The sequence below is a fragment of the Populus euphratica genome, unplaced genomic scaffold, assembly GCF_000495115.2.
Source record: "Populus euphratica unplaced genomic scaffold, PopEup_1.0 scaffold22.1, whole genome shotgun sequence".
Taxonomy (NCBI): domain Eukaryota; kingdom Viridiplantae; phylum Streptophyta; class Magnoliopsida; order Malpighiales; family Salicaceae; genus Populus; species Populus euphratica.
Window position 1 is genome coordinate 915,767 of NW_011499863.1, and position 25,736 is coordinate 941,502.

Below are 25,736 nucleotides of genomic sequence, written 5' to 3' on the forward strand. Positions count from 1 at the left end.
CAATGGGCATGATCACGAAGCAAAGACAAAAGAAATGTTAAGGTAAGACAAGCGCTGCTATCTTTTGAGGCTGTGAGATTTCCTGCTCCCCTTTCCTTTATTTTTTTTGGGGGAAACCTCAATGCAGTCCCTGATCAATACATGACGTTCTCAATTTAAGTCCCAAACCTTTAAGTTTTATCAATTTGGTTTTGAATATTTTAGACAATTCTTTAGGTTTTTATGTTATTCTTTCACTTTACACAGTTTGGTTTTCAAACAGTACTGTGCTTTTGTGTTAATTTGAAAATATATCAATTTAATATTTTTTATTTAATATTTTCTACTGTGAAAAAAAAAAAAACAAAACAACAAATACAAAAGTCATCACTTATCCATTCTAATTTCAAAGCAGCAAAAAGCCAAGAACTGGTTCAAAATTCTGATTCAATCAAGGTGTTCCCGCACGCATAATTAATTTTCCCATCCAGGCCATCTGAAAAATAACGCGTAGTTTTGAGAGAAAAGCCTAAATTGATCCAAACATAACTTGCCAAAAAGCTTTGCACTCCCTATAGTAAATCCATTAAGACCATGGATCATGGAGCTCGGCGAGTCCATTTCCGTTTAGAATTATAGTAATATTTTAAAGTATTTTTTATTTAAAAAATATTAAAAAACATTTTTTAAAATTATATTTATATCACAACACAAGACTATTTGGAAACACACAAAAATAATTTTCAACAATTTTTTTTCAAAGAGAAACAGCCCGTCTTCCGAACAGGCCTGCCCGCCAGGCAGTAATACGGAAACAAGGTTCCAGCAATGAACACCAACCTCTACATGATTGTTTTTTATTGTATTACTCTAATCTGTGCTGCCTGGTTTCAAAAAACCAGCCTGGTTGGCATGGGATTTCACAAAATGCCTCGGAGACATTGACAAGTAAACCGTGTGTTCGTTATTGATCTCTGTCCTAATTCTACTTCGAAAAACGAGTGATGACTTTACAAAGAACATATAATCAACCTAGAAACTGTACAAAAATGGTGTATAATTAAAAAAGATCAAAGATCTAGTATTCTACATTTGAGAAGGGGACTTTGATTGCTGGCATAGACAGGTTGGAAGAAGCACCAATGCTCTTTGGCTTCAATGTACTTTCTGCGGACTCTAGTACCCTGGAAGCTTGGAGGGCCATCTCAGCATGAATTTGGAGGCATGCCACGGCCATCTAAGATAAAATTTAACAGTGTTAGATTTAGAAATGATTCGGATAGCATGAAATCTGAAACGAAATCAAGTACTTCAAATATGAATTGAAATAATAGGCCACAATGCATATTCCAGGGTATTTTTCATATGGCATGAACTTACAAGTATTTCAATAGTATGCTTATTCACGAGCAATTTTCAACTAGTACACATTACAGCTACTGAAGCAGGTATGGAAAAAATGGGTCAGAGATTATCCCGTCCAGTATGTGTATGCAATTACCCACAAAAGCACAAACTGCACGCGTTGATATCCAGACATCGCTGCCATTAAGAAACAAGACAGCATGCCTTTTTCAGTATGGCTCACACGCTACCATGACTATGCACAGCATGCATTTCTCTACACTAGACAAAAGTTCTTTCAGTATTACTATGCTCGCTCTTGCATCATCCTGTGCAGTCAAGTTCAACCCGTATGGAGGAATGTTCCTTATTACCTATGACACTTTTTTGACAGCTAATATTTTCAAGAATTCAATATGTTTAGGACATGGTTATTATTTGAAGAGGAAGAAATAATTAGATTCACATAGAAGAACATTCAGAAACAAAAGTGCGACCTAGGAACTATATGAATATTGATGGCCCGTAGAGTCGTGAAACTTCTAGATATGAATGTCTAGATAGAGTTCATAAAATAATAATAATAATAAACAATCAAAATAATAAAGCAACACGGAAATTCCCATATGGAGCACCAGAGTTCCTTGCTTACTGTATAGCACTCTCTATCTGTATCCGACTCAGCTACATCAAGGGCCCAAGTGCGAACCCACTCAAGCCCCTTGGAAACTTCAAGATTTCCTTCGGTTAGGGTTGATGCAATAAAAGAAGGATGAAGTGACACCAACACGCTTGAAGCAGCAAAAAGGACAGCTCTTCTGACATAAGCTTCTTTGTGATGGCATATCTCTCTGCATAAAGTATGCATCATTAAATTGCCAATAACATATGTTATCCCCCTCTAAGCAAGCACATAATAAACTGATGTAAGGTGAACTACAATCCACTAAACATGCACGGAAACTTAATTTGGACCAGGTTATGGAACATTGATCCCAAGATGCCATTTCCATCACTTAATAACACAATTACAAGTTTTTATTCATTACCTGGATCTTAGCATATCTAGAAGAGAAGGAGCCAATGCAGATGCTTCAGGATGCATGGAAACACATCTCATACAAACACCAAGCATGTAGATGAGTTTCCCCAGGACAATAAAATCTCTACCAAGTAAGTCCACACCATGCCTTTTCTTATCAAAACCCTGCATCGCTGGAAGCATAAACGCTGCTGAATAAACAGGGAATTTATTTTGGGTCCATCCAGACTGATTTTCTGGTTCGTTTCCTGATCTTACACTCCATCTACGAATCTTCCCTTTTCTGATCTGACCTGGTTTGAGTGGAAGTTCTCTCTCATATCGATTAGAATAGTTCAGCAGGGTTCCTGTTTCTGAGACCTCTTTCCAAAAACCAGCTCCAGGAGGCCCCATGCTGCTAGGTAAGAACCAGGCTTGGCTCTCTGATATAGTTGATATGAGGGCCCTCGATTGATGTTTTGGTTTCATAATCTTACAATCTGCAAGCTCCTGAGCTGCTTCAGTCATTACATCAAGAATCATTATGCGTTGGCTTGTGTCTACATTTGGTGAATATAGAAGTTTGTTTAGACTTTCGAGAGACTGGAAAGGACAAGTGACAAGCAAGGCTACCAAGGCTCTCTGCCTTTTTTCTTCAGCTGTTTCTTCCTCACCTTCTGCAGCCAAATCAGAGCAACGAACCTGTACAAGAGTTCTAACAAGATCCCCCGCTATGTGTGTAAGTTCATCAGGTGATGCTCGCACAAGCTTTTCAGCAACATCAAGAGCCCGCTCTACCTGTAACATAAAATAAGGTCACTAACTACAAGAAAAAAATATTTTCCATCAATTATTCATAAAACGATTTAAGGGACTCACAGAAAATCTAATTACAGATGTCATTACAGTTCCTTGGAAAACTATAGATAAAGAGTAAATCATTACAGTTCAAAATCCTAGTTTCATAGAATAGATGACAGCAGATCATTTATCGATAAATTTCACCAAATGAGATCTCACGTCTCACATGACATGTGAATCTTATGGATAAAGAGTAACTAATTGGAGATCACTCTTGGTGGAACCTTTAAGGCGTAAAACCAACCAATGAACTCCATTGACTTACCCCATCAGCGTCATCAGATTTACGTAGGGCTCCAACTACATCAACCAACTGTGTAAGTTTTCTCTTCAAGTCTGTGTCATCATCTGTCAAATCATATGGCTGTAAAGATGAATCACTGGAGGAATCAGAATTCTCACTGGCAGCTTCATCCTCATCTTCATCAGAGGCTGATCCATAATTCAGAGTAGCTAGATCGATAATCTCATCAGGATCAAGCAGCTTAAATTGAGACAATTTCTTACTTTCAGCTCTCTCACTCTTGCCCCTTCCTTGATCTGTAGAATAGTTCCGGTCCTTTTCTGTCTGTGAGGTGGATAATCTTTTTGTTTCATCAGCGTGCTTCTCTGTGTGATTATGGTTAGATGGAGTATCTTTCTCAGGTTTCGTAAATCCAAACTCCCAGTCAATCGTCTCCCCAAAGCAGTTATCATCCAGGTATAGAGGATTTTTGGGGTCAATTACTTGAGAGAACACCAAAGCAATATTGCTAGCCATTTTCCGAATCAAATAAGTAGGGCTCTCGAGTCTAACTGACAGCAATAAAGATTAGATATTAGGGAAAAAGTATAGCAGAGCTCATTGCAGAATTCTTAGGAAATTGAAGCAGAACAGAAATATACAGCTAACTCCTTGAAGAATTGAGTGCATCAAATCCTTGGAATTGTCTAGCTCCTCTTTAGAAATCCTCTCCATGCAAAGACCTATAGCAGCAGTTACATCTGTATTGTAGATGGAAGGGTAACACAAAAATTGCAAAAAAGACTAACAAGATTAATAGCATGGTCCTAATATCTCTGGGATGTGCACACTTGAACAATCCAGGGTTTCTTTTAATGCATCAAACCCCATTATGTAATATAAGACTTCATGAATGAATCCTTCTCATTAATGAGTAACCTTTCACAACTTTATGTTAAAGGGATCAATTTTATGAATAACTCTAAAAATACGTGAGAAAGGATACAACCTTGCTGCTCCATTGGGGTTGATTGCACGAACTCCCGTCTAGACCATACTGCCATCAGATGCTGCATTGTGTCTAAGAAACCACGGGTTTCACACCCTTTAGTAAGTGAATTAGAGACAGGTGGACATTCAAAAACAGCAAATTGAATGATCCATCGTAGGCAACAGAAGGGAAATATTTTCCATAGTAAAAATTTGTCCAAAAACATAGACCTGCAAAAATAATAAACAAAAAATGACAACCAGTATTACAGTAAAGCCGTTCCATAAGAACAATAAACATAGCATTCTAAATTTGTCTCAATGCCCTTGTATGCCTGAACATTCTTGTTTGTTTTTTTAAATTCCTGTGCAGAACATGATCGATCATTCACAATGAGCTCAGCAGTAGGAAAATAACATCATCAGAGCTTAATTGTCATCTGTGCAACCAAAGAGAGAATTTTTTTGGGGGGAAGGTGGAGCGGGTGGAGGCTAAAGCCCTAACAGTATCATCTCCATTTTTATTGGGGAAAATAAATCATGTTTGCTGACCTGACAGCTGGCTGGTTATTAAAGATCCGATTAAACAATATCCAAAGAATCCAGTAAGCTTCAGTATCGGTTGCGTGTTCAATTGAAAGCTGACGCAGAAGCTGCTCAGAGATTCTTTCAACAGCATAGGGGTCTTTAATTGCTCCCATTATCTTTAACCAAAATTGAGATCCAGCATCTGACTCAAGCAGATCTGCCATAACTGAATCAATACTTGATGATAAGAAGCTCCGGATGTGTCCAAGAACATGAGAGACTAATTCTACTAGTAGCACATCTGCAAACATGACAATAAATTCCAGTTGCATCAATTCTAGTACAAAATCCTATCAATGAAACATCTCAATGTGCCTTAGTGATAAACCACTTCTACAGGAAACTCCTAATAAAGTTGAAGCAAGCTTGAATGGGAATCTTGTAGGCAATGTGTTCATCAAAGACTCCTAATCAAGTGCAAACAAAATTAAATGTAGAGCCTGCTTGAAAATTGAATGTAACAGCCACAGGGCCAGACTCTATTATATTCTTCGTAGCTATTGTCAGGGGCCTGATACTGGGTAATGAAAGTAGATCACATTTTAAGCCTTGTAAAATATGAACTTGTGTTTGAATTAGTTGCGGTTAAATAAGAAATTTCCATTCAGAATTTTTTTTCTGTGATTTATAGTTGATAGCTTCTATTTCACTAAATGCAAGCCAAATATAATTTAATACAAGATTCCTTCTACAGGTAAGTTATACGCTAACTATTCACATCTAGCAAAAACATGAATTTGGAACTGTAGTGCTAGAAATATTTCAATTACCTGAAGCCCCACGTCGACAAATACGAGAAAATGTTTCCCCGATAAATAGCAGTATACCATCCAGTTCAAAATTATGTGGGGTAGCTTCTTCATCAGATAGATTCTTATCCCTCTCTTGTGCTCCATGGAGAAGCTGAAAGGCGATCTGCCTGAAGAACAAACTATATAACTCTTGTAAAGCAAAACAATATACTGGAGTTTCGGGGAAGAAGTTGCTGTCTGATGAAGTATTGATACTACATTTGCAAACCATGAGAGAATAAAAAGGAGAGAGTAATAAAACAAGTATACAACAGCAAAGTTAAAACAGCGATTCATAGAACACATGAGCATGCATGATGTCAAATATCACATCAGAGAATAAGGGCATTGGAACTGGGGCTTAATGTCTTAGTCATCCTTACCAAGATTTGGGAACCAATACACGTACATATGCACAAATACTCAAATCCACAAAATAACTACCATATAAGAGAGAAAGGATACTGTGATGAAAGCGAAGTCAGGGCTCTTGGTTGTGCTTTGTCAGGAATAGATGCAACAATTTGAGCCACCCTAGACGCCAATGGCTGGAGCTGTACAATTGTAAAACCCTCATAAAGCTGAGAACTGCCGAACTCTCTAGCAATTTGTAGCACGCCATAATTTTCAAGCAAGCACAATACAAGTAACCTGACAGAATTGTTAAAAAGATGTCAACAAGTAGATTTAAATCTTTCAACAATATTTCATAAACCTAATCAAATGTACAATAACACAAACAAAAACCACGAAGATGAAACCACAATTATCATCAGTTAAATGCATTCATCACAGCATTGCTTTTAAAATAACACAAAGCATCATCATCATCCCTGAATGGATAAAATCAACAATTATTCTTCCACATAAACTAAATTTATACCTTTCAGTATTGGATTGAACAGCGTTAACATCAACAACACTTCCATCTTCCTTGTACTGTAGGTAAGGAACTAAAGTCTGAACAACCTCCGTGGCGAATCCATTGACAAAGAAAACATCATAAACATGCTTTTTCGCCGAAACCGGAAAACAAGCTAACCAGTCGGACACAACATCTACATCGAAGTGCAAACGGCAGTATACATACATCATCAGCAATCACAAATAATTGATTGAAAGTTCCAGATTAATACTGTTTATTATTAATTACCAAGTAATAAAACCCTAGCAAATGTCGGAAACGCAGCTCCTCTGCCTTTGTAAAATGCTTGCCACCACTCGCTCCTCTCGTTTGCTGAAGGAATTTTAGCACTAAGAATCTGAAAAAAAAAATATTTATTGATAAAATAAAGTTAAAAACAAAAGAGAAAATCAATGGACAGTAACCTGTTCTCTGAAACTTTTATCAATAGTAGGTAAAATGAGGGATGAATCTAGAGGGAAGAGAAGGAGAGCGAGGGAGTGGAGAGAGCAAATGAGTTGGTCTACGTGTTTGGCAGATTTTATTTCTAAAATAATTTGTCCAACTTTCTCGAGAATCCCGCTCTCCACTCTTCTCCTTCTGTTTGCATCCCCCTCCGCTTCCATCTTCACTTCTGCAATTTTGCAAGCTCTCTCTCGCTCGATGCTTTCTCGCTGTGGAAGTGGAAATATCAATTTAATTCAGCCACGCTTATTATAACATATCAGTGACAGCTAGTTTCAAAATATTTTTCATTTTTTAAAAATTAAAAATAATAAAAAGATTTCAGAAAGTAAACAATATGTTTTACATTTTTATACATTTTTAGTTTAAATTATTAGCTATTGAGAAATTATTTAATTAAAAAATAAATAAAGGTGCAAATCCTAAGCCAAGTATTACTATAATATAATCAATCAATTACTTTAAAACTTTGCAAGAATCTTCCAGCAATTATAATATTTAATAACAACTTATTTTAATATTAAGATTTTCTTTTCTTTTCAGGAAAAAAAAAAGTTGATTGTATAATACATAACTCAACTCTCATATTATCATGAATTTTTGAATAATTTAAAAAAGTTTAATACAAGTTAATTTGGTGTTAAAAATAAATTTTTTTATTTTTAAATTTAAACAAAAAAATTCTGATAAATAAAAATAATTTATCAATAACCATTGCTAACAAATTATGATCCAACATTCTAGTTGATTTTTTTTTTTTGGGAAAGGTACATATAAGTTCACTCCTAAGAGAAAAATTACCTTTATAATTTTTTTTGAAGAAGTATATATTTAATTGATTTTTATTTTTTGTTTCTCTTTTAAAAAAAAACACCTTTCATAATAATTTATTTTAAAGTCCATTTTTTCTTGCTTGTAAGATAATTTATGATTTGAAATTATTTCCTTTTATCTTATCATTATTATAAATTATAAATCATGATTATACTAGAATGAGATTAAGATTGTAAAAGTAGAAAGTATAATTCTTTATATTTATAAATCTTGTTTTTATGTTTTTAAAAATGAAAATTTTAATGATCATTAGCATAATAAGGTGCTCCAAACCTTTCTAATAATTATAGAAACAATAAAAATGATTTTTTTCTATAATAAATATTTCATTTAAAAAATATAAAACAAAATTAGGCAAAAAATTCAATATATATATATGTTTCTAGCTTATCATCCTGGTAAAATTCTCAGCCCCAAAACTTAGAATTACTCAAGTGTTTTGCACATAATTATTTTTCAATTCCAAAATACCCTTGCATGTTAGACAAATAGAAGTACTTTTTGTGCAAATCAAGTGATAAATTCTGTTGTTTAGTCTAAAAATCACGCTATAAAGATAGATCAAAAACTTAAAATATATTTAAGGATAAAATTGATTTAATTAGGCATATGGGTATAGATTAGGAATTACCCTATTATATAAAGATAGATCAAGCCAATATTAACCCTGAAAATTGTTGTAAAGGTTTTTCTAATACAAAAAAAAAAAACAAGACAATAAAGATTTTAAATATACTGATTTTATAGGAAAATATAATAAGACATAAACTTATTTGGAAGAAAAACTTGAAAGCTAAACTTATTGGTCTAACAAAAATATGAAATAACTCATTGATGATTTATTTAAAAAATGAACTTAAGCCAGTCATGCAGACATTGCAAGTAATCACAGGGTAATTAAAATTATTTGAAAAGGGCTTTGAGTTCGCAAAATTTCATCTTACTTGCAATAACTTTAACGAAGCTCAAGTCATTTATTGCCAGCATGACAAGATACATAAAAGGAATGGGAACGGGGAACTATAAGAGCAGCTAAGAAGGCACATGTTGCTTTAGAGTTGCAGGTATTACCATAGGGACGCTGCTACGGCTTCATTCCAGGACTCATTCTATGCTTACAACTAAGCTCTTATGAAGAGACTTTATAAGAGAACCTAGTAATCAATGTATAGATGCAATTCGATGATGATGAACAATCAAAGATCACGTAGAAAAGCTAGAAGAACGAGTGAAATATATATATATAAATGCAAAAGAAAAGGTCGCACTGAGTGTGGGAATCCGGTGAGAATTTGATTAAGCTGATTTTCCTCTCTTCATCCTCTAGATCTAAAGTAAGCAGCAACATCTCCTTATTTTTCTAAAGTCATTAAGGTTTCCATGCGGCATTAAGCTTAAGAAAAAAAATTGTGCAAACTGTGCTTTTGTACTTCTCAGTGAGAAAAATACTGGTCACCACTCGAAGAGCACTTCTCACAGTAATAAGTGGTAGATTTCTTCAAGCTCTTGTTAAAAATATGCACATTTAATTCAAGTTGGATCACTTCCACAGTTTCTACATCTGGGATAAATACACTAATATGCCATTCTGATATCTCAAGGATCCAAAAACCTTATACTAATCAAAAGATTAATTGTCAATGAGATAATTGAAGAAAACATCAAAATGTTGCTACACTGAGCTCATGTTAATCATCAGGTAAAAGAGTACTTCCAATATTCAAAGAGTCAGATAAGTGGCCGCAAACAAAATCAGAGAAAGGATGCTGAGCACTTGGTTTGACAGGCTAGTAACCAAAGCAAGGTGCAAAAGGGCAAGGCCATCATGTGGTCCATATTGCCTACCTCATAAAAGAACGGCTAAGAATTTAAGATCATCACCTGTGATAAGGCCTTATTGTCCGGTCTACCTCAGAAGCTCTTACTAGAACACCCTCCACCCACCACTACCAGTGGATCTTGCACTAGAACCAGTGTACCCTGTTGAGTACATTGTACTAGCAACACGCATAGTATAATATACTGAATAACATTCCACAATATATGAACATTATCATTATATCATACTCCCATTACTTCAAAAGCAACTTGTAGAAGGAAGTCAAAGCGAAAGCATAGTGCTTGAACGATGAACATTAACTTGAACATCTCCAAATCTTTACGATTAACAGCTATGATGGTACAAGGATAATTTGCTACGTCAGTGCATTTACCTAATGCAAAATATATTTCGCCAACAGATTTTTACTTTCAGCAATTACTATAGTCAATGCAATACTTAAATGACAATACAACAGCTTTTAAAGAAGAAAGAAACTATTATTGGCAGAATAAAATAAATTTTCTTTTCTCATTTACTAATTATTTGAAACACATTAGGGGGGGGAAAAACTAAGAGAAACATAGGTCCTCTCCTGAGAACAATACAACAAGAGTTTTTCTTTGACAGTTTTATATCACAGTTTCTCAGTTAATCTGATCATAAAGTTATTAACTACACCTTTGTCTAAAACAATCCATGAAGATTCAAACAACTCATGAAAGAACTCAGCTCCAATCTCTTCAGCTGCATTTCTGAAAGCAATCCCAAATGCATTTCCTTGAACTGCCCCAAGACGAGGCTTCCCACAAACTCCAACAATCAACATCTTGTTTGGCTCTTGCGACAAGCAGGCACAAATCAAAGGCTTTGCCCTGGCACCTTTCTCTCTCAAAGCATCCATCAGAAAATAGCAGAATTTAGTCAAAGCCTGGGGGTATCCCAACAGTTTTGTATCCACTGAATCCTCAAGCTTCACCCACCTGAACTTTCTTCCACTTCTGATAGAACCACTTTTGGTTATTGCTGCACTTCCTTGTCTAAGAATTGCCCTCTGGACCTTGATCGCTTGTTGCATTCCAGCTTTCAACTTGTCAAGATTGTTCAAGGACAGAGCATCATAAGCTACCCCAAACTGCTTAGAAGCACAAGACCCATCAGAACTCACAAATGACTCGAGCAAAGCAGTGACACCATACACAACATCTGCTGCAGACACCCTCGAGCTGTACCCATGTAGCCTCAGAAAGCTCCTGTAGTAAAAATCAGAAAGCCCATATTCGGGTAAAAATCGTTCAAACTCGTCTTTCATCTTTCTCTTCACTTCAAGATTCATGTACTGAAACTTTTGTTGGCAATCCACTAGGGCAAATCCCATTCTAGCAAGAAGAAGCTTAAGCTTCTTCATTCCATTGTCATTCCATGTCTTCAATTTTGTAGCAATATATGAAGAACACAGCATTGAATCGAACAAATTCCACTCCCTCAACAGCATAAGTCTAGGTTCATCTTCATAGGCAATCCTTGAAGACTCAGGTGCTCGAATCTTTGTTCCATCTTTGAGGGTCACCACAGTAACTGCCTCCAAATTCCCTGAACTGTTAATATGTTGCTCCAGCTCCATGACCCCAGCTAGGTACCTCTCATCCGTCAACCTCTCATGAACAAATTGATCAGTCAGCGAAACACAAGCCAACCAAAGCAGCTCATTCGTGTTCTTCCTCAGCAAATGCGATAAATCATACATCAAACACCCTGAGGGCTTTCCATGAAAAGTACCCCGGCGATAATACTCCCTCTTCAATTTCCTAAAAAGCTGAACTGGGTCAGCTTCATCCTCATTAGAAACCTTCCTCCTTTTCCTTGATGACCCATCATCCTCATCTCCCTCACTTTCACTATCTTCCTCGTCTTCACTGTCAGAGTTTTCTTCCCCCTCGTCATCACTATTCAACTCACTCGCATTAGCCAACTCCGAAACTTTAAAATCATAAGCCAAATCAGCTTGTTGCTCGTCATCGCCCGTGTAAAGAATAACCACACTCTCATTCTGGTCATTCAAGTTATGCAAATGGATGGGGCGGTGACTATCAACCACGAAAACACGTGCAGCAGGGCCTAAATTGAGCAACAACCTTAAATCACGCTGACAACCCCAATTTACTAACAGGATTGAAATGGGTTCATTAGAAAGTGAAGTCAAATCAGCATATTTGTGGATTTCTTGGAAGGAAGAAACAGGATAGCAAGCGTAACGGACAGAATCAGATTCAAGAATGTGGAAAATAATTTTAAGAGCACAGAGGGAGTCTGCATCAGAAGTTGAGGGAAATATAAGTAGAGGAGAGAGGGATGAAGTTGAAACAGATTGGCGGAGGCGGCTGTAAAAGGACTCTACCCTTTGCTCTCTAACCATAATTATTAGTATTATTCCAGGTCTAATAAAGATTTGAAATTAAAAATCCCAGAAGCAATAATAGTTCATGATTTTTAGGTAAATTGGGTAGACACAGATTTGAGATTAACTACTTCGAATTGGGCATCAGGTTAAAAGGGAAAAAAATACTTAGTCAGCAATTTCAATGCATCAAGCAAGTGGAAGAAAACAGAAAGGGACGAGATTTGTTCTGGAAAATGAGAGGGTGATTTTCAATTAAGTAGAGTCTTACCTGACGAGAGTAAGAAATCCTCCTCTTCACTGGTTCGATCCTAACATCCCCAGATCTAGACACACACACAAGGGGAGAGGGAGAGAGAGGGGATGGGAGAGACAGAGGGAGAGGAGAGCGGATGGGAGAGGGAAAGAGGGGTTTGAGGAATTTTGAGTTTTTCGGCGTCTTTGAATGGAGGGAGGCCTCCGTGAAATTTTGAATTTTTTAAGCTGCCGCCAGGTCTTGGCGCTCTCGGGTTTTATATTCGTGTTGGTGAGATCAGATCTATCGACCTTCTTGTTATTACTTCTAGTGACCAGAATACCCCCCTCTCTTTTTTTCAATACCCGTGCCCGGCAGACTGTTAGTTTTTTTGGTTTGGGGTTTTTTATTTATTATTTAACTATTTATCAATGCATGTAAAAGTCAGTAATAACCCAGATAAATTAATAATAACTAATTTGCTGTGTGAAAAGGATGAAAATATCTCAAATTCAGCGACAAATATTTTTTTAGAATTACAAAAGGATCATTACACTATAATAATAAACAAGATAATAAAAGGGGGGTTACAATGAATTTGCCTTCGGGTTTTAGGTTTTTTTATATATATTACTTTTTATCAACATCCACCAAAATAACATGCTTATTTCTCTCATTAAAATTATGAAAAAAATAAAAAAACTAAAAAGCATGCGTATTTTGATTGTATATACCTTTACATGACATTGTGGGTCGTGAATCGTAACAAAGTATTTTTTTTATAGAACTTTATGTTTTTTATTTTATTTTTTAATTTTTTTATATTTTATTTTTGGGCAGTTCATTATTTCAAAATTGAGCCTGGTGAATTTTTTTTACTAAATATAAAAAAAAAAAGTAAATTTGGGGAGGGGAGTATTTTCTATGTTATTTTGATCTAAAAAATTATTTTATTTTATTTATTAATTTGATTTTTTTATTTAGTAAACAGTGAAGGGAAGAGAAAGTTATTAAACAAAAAAAAAGTCATTGATCACATTCTAGCTATAAAAACTGTCATTCTTGATTTTAATATATGTCATTTAATAAGAAAAGTTTTATAAAAATATTTATTCTTTGTATTTTACTAGAGAAAATGGATAAAGGTTATGTGAAGATTTTTTACTGTCATAATATTTTATTTTTTGATAAGTTAATAAGTGTTTTGAATTAATATATTGATTTATTTGATATTATAAAGGTGTTTATTATGTTTTTTAAAATAAAAATAAATTTTTAAATAAAAAAACACATGCTAAATTTCTAACCCCTTATTGGTGATAAAAGGCTGGGCAAGTAGGCGACACTTTACTGCTTTATTTTTTTTATCCACTCCTTGTTATAATAAAAAACAAAATTGCAAAATCAGATGCAGGAGCCTGACATTGTAGGTCCATGAGCGGGGTAATTTTTTTTGGGTCGGGTTTACTTGGTCACCTAGACCTAGGTGTCCAGTCCTTTTTTTTCTTTATCAATTTTTACTCTTTTGGTTGGAGTTTATATTAATTAAAATAGATTAGTTAAATATATGCACAAAATGCCTGGCCTAGTAAGTTTTCAATTTTAACAGGGATTAATTAAAAAAATTAGGTGTACTTTTTTAATAAAACATCATTTAGTTTTTATTTAGTTTTCAAATAAAATTATAATATTTGTTAATACCAGCTCATGTTCTTTTTGCGCAGTCATGTATATTGTTTTTTTCCTTGATTTTTATTCAATCACTTCCATGTGATTGTTTATTTTCATTCTCTTTTAATTAAATATGTAACTAGTTTCATCAAAATAAAGTTATTAAATTCAACAAAATTTAATGTGAGATTCTACATTTATTTTTTAATTTAGTTTTAAATTAGTATCAATAATATTTTTTTGTGCTTGTTATCCCATGTAATTATTTATTTGTTTAATTAAATATATACATATTTTTTAACTCATGGTTAATTTTTTAAAAAAGTTTATTACAAGTGACTAGTAATCACCGTCTCCATTGCATGTGTCATTGTGTTTTATCGACTTCCAACTTCCAAGGCACCCAAAGAATCCGTGCTAACGTCAACTCATCAAGACAAGAGATGTCATGAGAGAATCCTTATTAACTTCAACAATTCTTGCAGGACCCATCATACCTGTTATTCGGCCATGACCTTGCCTTTACCACACGTATTTAAAATTACTATTTGTTTTTGTAGTTTTAAAAAATATTTTTAAATAAAATTAATATTTTTTTATTTACTTTAAATTAACATATTTTTTAAAATATTTTTATATTTTTTATATGCTAATGTAAAAAATATTTTTTAAAAATAAAAAATTTATTTTAGTATATTTTTAAATAAAAAATATTTTAAAAAACAATAATTATCATATTATTAATCATTATTACTTTCTTAAACATTCTTTTACTTGTAAGTATAATACAATGATTTATCATTAATATTTATTTATTTATATATAAAAGTGTCACCCCCAAGTGGTGACGTTTACACAATACTTAACCTTCTATGTAATATATATCGATAAAGTATAGTTACGATGCTGTAGAAATTATTTATTTTTATATCTTAAAAAAATTAAAAATTATTTTTTTATATTTTTAAATCTTTTTAGTATATTCATGTTAAAAATAAAAATAAATATTTTTAATATATTTTAAAATAAAAAAAAATATTTTAAAAAATAACCATCATTATAGTACCAACCAGATTTATAATCTAACAAATTGATTTAATTTATTTGTGATATAAAGCATAATTTAAGTATGGTTTTAACTACAATTTTTCTAAAAAAATTATTATTTCATTGATTCAAGACTGATTGACTCAATAAAACCCAAATTAAATAAGGTTTGGCCAACACCAAGAGTTTTTTTTTTAAAAAAAATATTATTTTAATAAAAAAAAAACTATCAAAATCAATGTAATAATCTAAGAGTTGAGCCAGCATTTTTATAAATCAAATTCTTTTTCGGGTCACTCTCCAGAGACGAGCATGGTGATTATAAAGTAGTGGGCTCCATCAGAAGGTGACTAACAATGTTTACCGTCTCATTTTCAGGAGAAGAAACCTTTTAATCAGCATGACCAAAAAACCGATGCGTTGTATACGTGCTATGTTGGGAGCAATGGCGGATATAGAAATTTTTGCTGCTTTAAGCTATTAAATAAATATATATTTTTTTTAAAAACAAATAATTATTGGTTCATTTTATATAAATTTTTGAAGTTAACATTAAAGTTTTAATTTAAATATATTACCTAGAATATTAAAAAATAAATTTAAAATTACATAAAATAAAATAAAAGGTAAAAAGAAACTCATTATTAAAATTACATTCTTCAATATTTTGTGAAATATAATTCATTCATAATCGAATCTAAATCGATATTTTAATAACCTCTCAACCACGATAAAATAATAATTTTATGTTAACTGAAAAATAAAGTAATTAAATTTTTTTCTCTTTTAATCCCTCCTTCCTTCACTTCATTTTTCATTAGATTATTGTTTTATAAGTTAGACTTTATAAGTTTACGATGTCATTCTCTTTTTTTTTTTTTCTTTGATTTTTTTATGTTTCTCTTTTACTTTTCTTTCTTTTCTTATTTTGCTTCTGTCCTGTTGGCAGTATATATAAAAAAAAATTGATTTGTTTTATTTTTTAATGATAATAATCATTTTACCCTTAATAAGTTGTTTTGTTTTTATTTGATAATTTTTTTTATTGTTAGTACCACCAAGCTCCATTCATTCTGAAATTTTAGGTAGATTTTATTTAATATATTCTAAGATTCCTTGTAAAATTTCAGTTTAATTTGATGGTTAAATTGAAAATTACATCCGATAACATAAAACTAGTTAAATTGTGATTTTTTATCAAATTTATGAATTTCTTTAAAAATTTTAAAATTTTAATCCAAGTTAAAATATTATATTATAAAGCTCCACGTAAATTTTTAAAATTTTTTAATAACTTAATTAAAAATTATAATTTTTTTATATAAAACTAGTTCAAAAACATTAACAAAATTTTAACCTGGGTACTTAGCCCTTGGCATGGCCACGCCCTTGGCTGGTGGTAATATTCAAGCTAATCAATAATGTAAGAGAATAAAGTGTTGGTTTTGTGAATCCGTTTTCTAGCGTTATAAAATTTATTAATTAAAAAATAATGTGCGAGTGTAATACAATTAATTAAAATATATCAAATAATAATTTAAAAAAGCTGTAGAAGTTAACTAAAAAACATAACAGGAAGTTGATCTCCGTGAAAGAATAAAAAAAATATAAAAATACACTATCCTTTTCATTTTATATATCATGTATCTATCTCTGAGGTTTAGTCTGGTTGCTAAGTATATATAATTCTCGATCTTATAAATGCATCACACAAACACCGTTGATCTATTTAATTTTTTTTTTTAAAAAAAAAACTTCAAGGCAAATCTCAGTAACCTTTTTAAGGTGTTGTGAAATTCTAGAAACCTCTGGAAGACTAGTTACAATGAAAACAATAGTGAAACAAGATAATTAAAAAAAATAAGAGGAGAGATATTAATTCAAAATTAAATTTAAAAACCCAGAACGAGGAGAGATATTAATTCAAAATTAAATTAAAAAACCCAGAACAAATAATATATATATATATATATATATATATAAAAGTAAACAGCATGTCATTTTATAAGTAAATGTGTTAAGCGGAAAGATATTAATTCAAAATTAAATTAAAAAAACTAAAACAAATATTTTTTTTTATATAAAAAAAGTAAATAGCATGTAGTTTGTATGGATAAACATTGTTTTATTTATTGTTTTAATTTACAATCATATTCAATAACTAGAAAATCATGATTCAAGTTTTTAAACATCTAAAAACTCAAATTTAATTTGTTTTTTCTTAAAAAAAACTATAGGACATTTAATAAATCTATTCTCAACCTTAAAATATCATCTAAACAGCATCTAAACATTATAAAAAACAAAAATTAAATTGAATAAAAAAAACTTTACAAGTCCTGATTTACTTTTCTCAACATAACCTTCATTGAAGTCTTCTCTATGTCTAGGATGTGGCTGATTGAATTTTTTATATCTTCTCTTTACTCCCCAGTAACTTTCTCTTGTATTTCTAAACTTTCAGGGACAAAACATAACAAAAAATAAAATCTATAACCAAAATGTAAAAAACTAGAAAAACAGGGATAAAATACACAAAAATACTCGAGGAGCCACATTGAAGGTTTCCATGCTTTAAATGAAAATATATTAATTTTTACGTCAATCTTCATCATTCATCTTTCAATTTTAGAATGGTAACTTCGAATTCTGATTTTCAATTTATTAGCATAATATTTTTTATGACAGGCTCGATAATAAAAAATATAAAAATTAATATATAAAATAATTTTAACTTTAAGAATTTTTTTAATAGTGTGGTTTCAATTACTTTTTAAATAATTTTTTATATTAAAATATATGTTAATAATAATTTTTTATTTTTTTAAAATTATTTTTAACATTAGTACATCAAAATAATTTAAAAATACTAAAAATATATTAATTTAAAATAAATAAAAAATAAAATATTTTTATTTTTTTAAATATTTTTTAAACACAAATCAAAACATGACTCTAATAAAAAAAAAAAAACAACTTCTAGAATCTGGAAGGAAAAGGAGGGCTGTGAACGGTCAAATGAGTCTGGGACTTTTGGGTGCACAATACATGCACAATAAAACACCCGGCTCCATGTTGCCTAGTTTGTGGTTTGGCCGCCTTCCATAACAAGGTTTTGAAAATCATCATAATTTTTTAAAAATCCTAGCAATGCCACCACCCCCTGAAACAACACCAGAGACTAACCTATCCTTATTTTTTTTAAAGAAAAACTCATTCCCATTTTAATTACTGGTTACCAAACACGGGGAGCTTATTCCTCACAGCCAAACGGGCTCTTAATAGAACCGAGTGCTTCTTTTCCCTTTCTTCTCAGCGCGCATCCCACCTCTCCCCTTCCTCCCCTTCTCTCCAATGGCAACTGCAGTAATTACCGAAACCAAAAAACTCCCGCGACCTGGTCGCGGCGGTTACCAACCTCACGGACTAACCGAAGAAGAAGCTAGAGTGCGAGCCATAGCCGAAATCGTCAATTCCATGGTAGACCTTTCACGAAAAAACCAAACCGTCGATCTTAACGCGCTAAAATCTGCCGCGTGTCGCAAATACGGCCTCGCACGTGCTCCAAAACTCGTCGAGATGATCGCAGCGTTGCCGGATTCTGACCGCGAGTCACTGCTACCGAAACTCCGAGCCAAACCGGTACGCACGGCATCAGGAATTGCAGTTGTTGCTGTCATGTCGAAGCCTCACCGGTGCCCGCATATAGCGACGACGGGGAATATTTGTGTGTACTGTCCTGGTGGACCGGACTCAGATTTTGAGTACAGTACGCAGTCGTATACTGGTTATGAACCTACCAGTATGCGTGCGATTCGAGCTAGGTAGGGTTTCAGCAGCAGAATTGTAAATTATCTATGCGTGGACTTTTCGAAAAGCTGTATTACTTTTAGTGTCATAATAGTAGATCAGTCGAAGAAGATAGTTTATTTATTCTGTAGCTTATTTTGATTAGCTGGTGCAAATATAGTATAAGGAAGTTAATCTTTTATTAGTTTCTGTATGGTTAAATTTTTAATGCCTTTCATTTTTGCTGTGTGCAGTAAATGTCTCTCTGTTGATTTTAGAACTTGATACGAGATAGTGCAATAAATAGACTGCACTGAGCTTGATTCGAATTGAGATTTTCGCACAAGTATCATATTTTATGTGCTTGTTCTTCGAAGCATCTCTGGGGTTTTAGTCGACCATATTGATTAAAACGGTGCCCTTTTATTTTGTTTTCCACATTAGTGCAGTTTTTGCACAAAGCAACTAGATTATAGCTTAATTATCTGTGTTTGGTGATAAAGAACGAAGGTAGCTTGGTAGAGTGCACTGAAATTGGATTTGATGGGTAACATGTCGCTGTCTGATGCCTCGCTCTAGGTTCAACGGCCTGGTTTCAACCATCATGTTTTTCAATCTATCCAAAACCGTGAATATGAAAGGCAAAAGGAAATGTTTCCTTGTCATTTCTTATACAGTCTTCGTTGAGTTTCAAAATCAAGAAATTACTATATGACCATTTTGATTTTTAAATTTGGATACTTGAACACGAGTAGTTGTATCTTTCTGTGTTATACATGTGAGGTTGACTAGTTAGAAGTATTAACTTCTCAGATTGCCTGGGCCATCAACTCACTGATTTCTGTTTTCGCCAATCATAAAGGGGTTAATGTTTTTCATGGTATCTGATACTTAACTTTTCTTATGATAATTAAAGCATTTATTTACGTGCTTTATTTTTGGTTTCAGATATAACCCATATGTCCAGGCTAGAAGCAGGATCGATCAGCTTAAGAGACTGGGTCATAGCGTAGATAAGGTTTGAGTGCTCTCTGCTTTTATATTAAGTGTTTGGTTTTGTTGTTTTAAGTGGTCGGATTTGTTCAAAAGCACCCACAGTCAACTTCTGATTAATGTCTTATATGTTTTCAGGTTGAGTTCATATTAATGGGTGGTACTTTCATGTCATTGCCAGCGGATTACCGTGATTACTTTATAAGGAACCTTCACGATGCTTTATCAGGGCACACTTCTGCCAATGTTGAAGAGGCAGTTGCCTACTCTGAACATGGTGCTACCAAGTGCATTGGCATGACGATTGAAACGTGAGTCATAATCTGAATTTTTTTTAAAATGGAAAATTTCATTCCCATATGAACATTGTTGGATGTGAATTGGACTTTGCATAAGTTTTCTTACTGATATACTAAATCCCCAAAAAAAAATTCAAGATGATTATGACTGTCCAAATTGTTTTCTTGTTTCTTCAAGTTCTGAAGCTAGAATGTTTCAATAACTACATGCTGATTCTTGAAGTGTGCGAGGGTTTAGGGTATTGCTTGGTTTGGAAGATATCATTTGGTGTCTTCATTACTCTGTTGTACAGAACATGTGAGAACATTAAAAGGGTGATGGTTTTAGGTGATTAATTGAGATGTTTTACAATTGAACCAACACTTTAATCTAACTGGTTCCAAGTAGCAATTGTCAGAATGTGGTTGGAAACTTTACTTGGTACTGATGGTTTAATGTGCACAAATAGCATTATATTTTGTTTTTCCTAGAATAAGTTGTTTATCTTGTTCATATATCAGGAGGCCAGATTATTGTCTTGGTCCTCATCTACGCCAAATGCTTTCATATGGGTGCACACGATTGGAGATTGGAGTTCAAAGCACATATGAGGATGTTGCTCGAGACACTAATAGAGGACACACAGTAGCTGCTGTGGCTGATTGTTTTTGCTTGGCAAAGGATGCTGGTTTTAAGGTGTGGACTGTGCAGTGCCCTGTAATTTAATGCAATTAATCTTAATGAATTTGAGACGGCATGTAACATGATGTATGGTTAGTTTCTCTTTGAGTTGGATAACAGTGAACAGTTTTGAAAATGCATCATGCTCTCACTCAAAAACCTGCCATTTTTTAACTGTAACATGGATTTGTTTTTATATCATGTTGTTTCCTTAAGCTTATGCTCAATGCAACAAATGTTTGTGTCTTTTATGCATTTTGCTTAGTGATCTAGTTATGTTTTTCCTCTGCTTATTTGTCTCCACTATATTTCTCCACTGTAGGTTGTTGCTCATATGATGCCTGATCTTCCAAATGTAGGGGTTGAGAGGGACTTGGAAAGTTTTCGAGAGTTCTTTGAGAGTCCTTCTTTTAGAGCTGACGGGCTCAAAATTTATCCTACACTTGTAATTCGTGGAACTGGGCTTTATGAGCTATGGAAAACTGGCAGGTAGAGCATTGTTGTTCTTTGTGTGCGCACACATGGGATTCAAGCAGAATGACTGATTATAATTGATTCAATTTTGCAGGTACAGAAATTATCCACCTGAGCAACTTGTAGATATTGTAGCAAGGATCCTAGCCATGGTACCCCCTTGGACACGAGTGAAAACTGGCAGGTAGAGCATTGTTGTTCATTGTGCGCGCGCATGGGATTCATACCCCCAACCCCCCGGATTCATGCAGAATGACTGATTATAATTGATTCAATTTTGCAGGTACAGAAATTATCCACCTGAGCAACTTGTAGATATTGTAGCAAGGATCCTAGCCATGGTACCCCCTTGGACACGAGTTTATAGAGTTCAACGGGATATTCCTATGCCTTTGGTTACATCTGGAGTTGAGAAAGGAAATCTTAGGGAGTTAGCCTTAGCTCGGATGGATGACTTGGGCCTGAAATGCCGTGATGTCCGTACACGTGAGGCTGGAATCCAGGTAAATGAAGAGGTTATTTACCATCAAGTCAGGTTTTTTACTACTGGCTGTAATACTTTGAGTTTCTAACAAGCGCCTCTTTATGCCCATAGGATATTCATCACAAGATTAAGCCAGAAGAAGTTCAACTCGTTCGCCGTGATTATACAGCCAATGAAGGCTGGGAAACATTTCTCTCCTACGAGGATACACGCCAGGTATTTTGGGACATGTTATGCATACATGAGTCACTGAGTGCGTGCCTGTTCAGGTCGGTTGGCCGGCTTGTGTGTGTAGCGCTCCGCATATTTTATTATCTGTAAATCCTCATATCTATTTGTGGATGAAAATTGGATGGTTTGTTGCCAAAATGGTCCCTTTCTTGGATGGTTTGTTGCCAAAATGGTCCCTTTTATTTTCTTTTTATTATATATATCATTGGTCTTTAATCCCTTGAAGACTGCAATATTGTTTGGCATGTTAAAAGGGCTTTTTGTTGTCTGTAATTGAGAGGGAAGTGAAGTCTTTATAGGATTGCAGTAACTATTGGAATGTCTTGAAGGAGTTTTTGTTGATAATAATGGAGGGATTTTGTTCTGATTAATTGTTAATTTAATTTATTGGTGAAGGTTTGCTTGGTATTAACTAAACTCCTTTGCTCACAGGATATTCTTGTTGGGTTACTGCGCTTACGAAAATGTGGCCGCAACGTTACTTGCCCTGAGCTTACAGGGAAGTGCTCTATTGTTCGTGAACTTCATGTTTATGGAACTGCAGTTCCTGTTCATGGGCGTGATGCAGAGAAGCTGCAACACCAGGTAACATAAATGTTAACAATTGGTGAAAAAAGGATTCTTGGAGCAATTTGCTGGGTTACCACTTGAATCTGTAGTGTAAATGCTTCAGCATGGAAAATAGTTGCTCACAGGATTATTTTCTACTTTGATTTGTATCTCTGGCAGGGTTATGGTACACTTTTGATGGAAGAGGCAGAACAGATTGCTCGCATGGAGCATAGATCGACCAAAATAGCTGTTATTTCAGGAGTAGGAACCCGCCATTACTATAGAAAATTGGGCTACGAGCTGGAAGGGCCATACATGGTGAAATCCCTTTCTTAACCTAAACGTGTGATGCATTAAAATTTTGTAACGTTATTCTAGGTATTGGCGTAGAATTCCTTGCTTCCCTTGATCGTAAGTTGAGTTTGTTACATATCCTGAGAAAAGCCCAAATTCTTTTAACGGAAGAATATGGTTTTCAAAAGCTGCAGCAAAGAAGTGCGTGCTTGTTGGTTATTTCAAAATCTGAGTGGGATCCTTGTCTTTTCAGTTTTTGGAATCAACTCGGATTATAAAACAAACGGGGTGGTTTGAATCGGATATATTGACACTACTTTTGAGTTTTGGCATGGAGCAATTGTATTCAATCTGAAGTTATAGTAAATGCTCGACCAAATTTATGATAGTTCCCAAGTCTTTGCCCTCTGGTTTTTAACCCAAAAGATTAAATTGGATTCCTAAACAAACATGTTTGATTTTTAAATAATTTTTTAAGGATTAATAATTTGCTTTTTAATAGGTTTACCAATATATATATATATGTATGTATGTATGTATGTATGTAAGCGATGGTTATTTCTGTTGCTATGGCATGAATTCATTAGAGCTCGTTTCTGGCCGTCAAAACTTCGATCATATTTTACTTTTCAAAATCCGAATAAAATTGGATAACCATTGAAAATTTGGGATTGACAGATATACCTTTAATATCATATTAATACTCGTAAATTCAATTTTGACTATATATATATATATATATATTTATATTTATATATAAAATCTATTTCTAAAGTCTGATTTTCTAGAGCTGGTCTGCAAGCACCACTGATCGAAACCCAGTCAAACCATCCTAAAGTCAACCTTCACTCCAATTCTCCCAACATGCGCAAAAAACTTCCATGGCTGACAATCATCACCGACAAATACTTTTTGGTGGCGGGACTCCTCTGGTGTCTCCCAGGATGGTTTCATCGATTTTGGATATGTTAAGAGTGAAGTTTGGGGTTTGTGAGGGTGCTGAGATATCTATGGAAATGGATCCTGGGACTTTTGATGATAGGAAAGTTGAGGATTTGATGGGGTTGGGTGTGAATAGAGTGTCTTTAGGAGTTCAGGCTTGTGAGTAGCTAAAAGCTTGTGGGAAAGCGCATGGGATTAAGGAGGTTTATGATGGAATTGAGATTTTGGGATCATGTGGATTTGAGAATTGGAGCGTTGATCTTATCTCTTCACTCCCTCACCAGACTCCACAAATGTGGGAGGAGAGTTTGAGGTTCCCTATAGACCTAGGCACGTGTCTGTTTATGATTTGCAGGTTGAACAAGGCACAAAATTTGGAGTATTGTAGGTAACAGAATTCATGTTGGGAAATAGTGTAGTATTTCCCTTTGGTTTTGTATTCGGTTTTCGGATCATTCTTGTGAGTTTTTGGAGGTAAACACCAGGGGAGTTTCCTTTGCTACGCGAAACGCAGTGTCTGCTAAGTTTTATAGAATGACTTCGAGGATTCTTACTGGTACAGGTTACAGACATTAGGAAGTTAGTAGCTATTATGAAGATGGGTATGAATGCAAGAGCAATTATACATGCTGGAAGCAAAGATCTTTCTATGGTTTTGTCCTTGGTTCTGCAGTTATCTCAGTGAAATGAGATTTTCGAGGCCAAGGAAGATGAAAGAGTACGTGGAGAATTTGGAGAATGGAATGCTAGATTGCTGCGGGAATAAACACGTTCATGCTAAGGACTTCGCTGTGGATACTGTGATGCTCCCACCTAGAACTGCAAGAGGCTTCGATTTGAGGTCTTTTGCAGAAGCATTTGGTGGCTCCCTTGTTTACTCTCTCTGCAAGGTCTATCAACCTTACATAGAGCGTGTTGGATGAGGAGCGAAGAGCCACGACTGCATATGAATTCAACACCTTGGTTCTGAATGAAGATGAGATTGCAAAGGGGTTAGCTTGTATCCAGCTCAGGGATCCAGACGGTATTCTTTTATAAAATGAATTGATATCACTTGCATTTAGGGTCATAGATCCCCAGAACTGCAGTCCTTTGCAGAACATCGAACTTGTTGCCAGTGAATCCATTGCAGATGATCTCAGAGGCTGGATGGCGTTTTTTTATACCAAAAACAGTTCATCATTCTCTGTGGCAATCTTGTGTAGTGGGCAAAAGGTAAATGAGGTGCAAAACCCTTGTGGGATATGCCATGTTGCTTTGAGTCTCGGGCACACATGGCATCGAGAATGACATTTCAACTTCTGTATATGGCAGAAGTAGGTAAAACACGGTGGTGAGATAGAAGAAGAGAATACTGTTTCAAGTTATATGGGAGAAAGGGGCAATTAGACCATCAAGGATATTCATGATTTGACATTTCCTTGCCACGCCAGAAAAAGCAAGAAAGAAACATGCAGGTTGTTAGGGATAGAAGCTTTAGAAGAAAACTGCCCGAGATAAGCTAAAACTCTAATATGCCACTTGCTGCTAGTAGTTGCACAAAAGCAGCCGAACAAGTGTTTACACAGGAACTTTGAGAGTTCTGCAATCAAGTTTTGTGCTTGCATCAAGCTACCTTTTCTAACTTTTAGTTGATATGCAAAATTATAAATCTGAACCCCCATCCATCGATTATTTTTCCCCGTTCTGTTTAAACCGTAGAAACATTTTTTTTTTTTTTTGGTGGGGGTTATGACACAAGCATGTCCAAATTTCTGGCATTCTGTATTGGATGCAATTCGGATCCCCGTTCTGTTTAAACCGTAGAAACATAATTTTTTTTTTTGGTGGGGGTTATGATACAAGCA

General features: G+C 34.3%; 3 protein-coding genes and 1 pseudogene across 4 annotated transcripts; 2 read left to right on the plus strand and 2 right to left on the minus strand.

Moving 5' to 3' along the window:
- Positions 1-808: 808 nt before the first annotated feature.
- EMB2423 (telomere length regulation TEL2 family protein) lies at positions 809-7,397 on the minus strand. The gene is made up of 12 exons (XM_011025782.1): positions 7,127-7,397; positions 6,951-7,059; positions 6,681-6,855; positions 6,263-6,448; positions 5,777-5,937; positions 4,971-5,247; positions 4,435-4,649; positions 4,091-4,189; positions 3,471-4,000; positions 2,373-3,142; positions 1,976-2,174; positions 809-1,216 (listed from the first exon to the last, which is right to left on the minus strand). Exons 1-12 carry the CDS (start codon positions 7,325-7,327, stop codon positions 1,058-1,060), a joined length of 3,081 nt encoding a protein of 1,026 aa, XP_011024084.1. The 5' UTR covers positions 7,328-7,397; the 3' UTR covers positions 809-1,057.
- A 2,934-nt stretch (positions 7,398-10,331) lies between these two features.
- Positions 10,332-12,705, minus strand: CDC45 (cell division cycle 45). The gene has a single exon (XM_011025783.1). It carries the CDS (start codon positions 12,233-12,235, stop codon positions 10,457-10,459), a length of 1,779 nt encoding a protein of 592 aa, XP_011024085.1. The 5' UTR covers positions 12,236-12,705; the 3' UTR covers positions 10,332-10,456.
- A 5,595-nt stretch (positions 12,706-18,300) lies between these two features.
- Positions 18,301-23,335, plus strand: LOC105125375 (elongator complex protein 3). 2 transcript variants are annotated; one of them, XM_011025784.1, is made up of 10 exons: positions 18,303-18,994; positions 19,908-19,977; positions 20,091-20,263; positions 20,753-20,927; positions 21,235-21,401; positions 21,481-21,538; positions 21,728-21,889; positions 21,982-22,086; positions 22,534-22,686; positions 22,831-23,335. In XM_011025784.1, the coding sequence occupies exons 1-10, from the start codon at positions 18,525-18,527 to the stop codon at positions 22,987-22,989; spliced, it is 1,692 nt and encodes a 563-aa protein (XP_011024086.1). In that variant the 5' UTR covers positions 18,303-18,524; the 3' UTR covers positions 22,990-23,335. The 2 variants fall into 2 exon arrangements, with proteins under 2 accessions (XP_011024087.1, XP_011024086.1); XM_011025785.1 differs by lacking the exon at positions 21,481-21,538 and having other exon boundaries at positions 18,301-18,994; positions 21,670-21,889.
- A 493-nt stretch (positions 23,336-23,828) lies between these two features.
- LOC105125578 (uncharacterized) lies at positions 23,829-25,654 on the plus strand (annotated as a pseudogene).
- Positions 25,655-25,736: the final 82 nt, after the last annotated feature.

Coding starts and splice junctions, on each gene's coding strand:
- EMB2423 (XM_011025782.1), bottom strand. CDS start 7,327: ATGGAAGCGGAGGGGGATGCAAACAGAAGGAGAAGAGTGGAGAGCGGG. Junction 4,650..4,970: donor AATAACCAGCCAGCTGTCAG/GTCAGCAAACAT, acceptor TTATTTTTGCAG/GTCTATGTTTTTGGACAAAT. Junction 3,143..3,470: donor AATCTGATGACGCTGATGGG/GTAAGTCAATGG, acceptor TTTATGTTACAG/GTAGAGCGGGCTCTTGATGT.
- CDC45 (XM_011025783.1), bottom strand. CDS start 12,235: ATGGTTAGAGAGCAAAGGGTAGAGTCCTTTTACAGCCGCCTCCGCCAA.
- LOC105125375 (XM_011025785.1), top strand. CDS start 18,525: ATGGCAACTGCAGTAATTACCGAAACCAAAAAACTCCCGCGACCTGGT. Junction 18,995..19,907: donor ATGCGTGCGATTCGAGCTAG/GTAGGGTTTCAG, acceptor TTTTGGTTTCAG/ATATAACCCATATGTCCAGG. Junction 22,687..22,830: donor CAGAGAAGCTGCAACACCAG/GTAACATAAATG, acceptor TATCTCTGGCAG/GGTTATGGTACACTTTTGAT.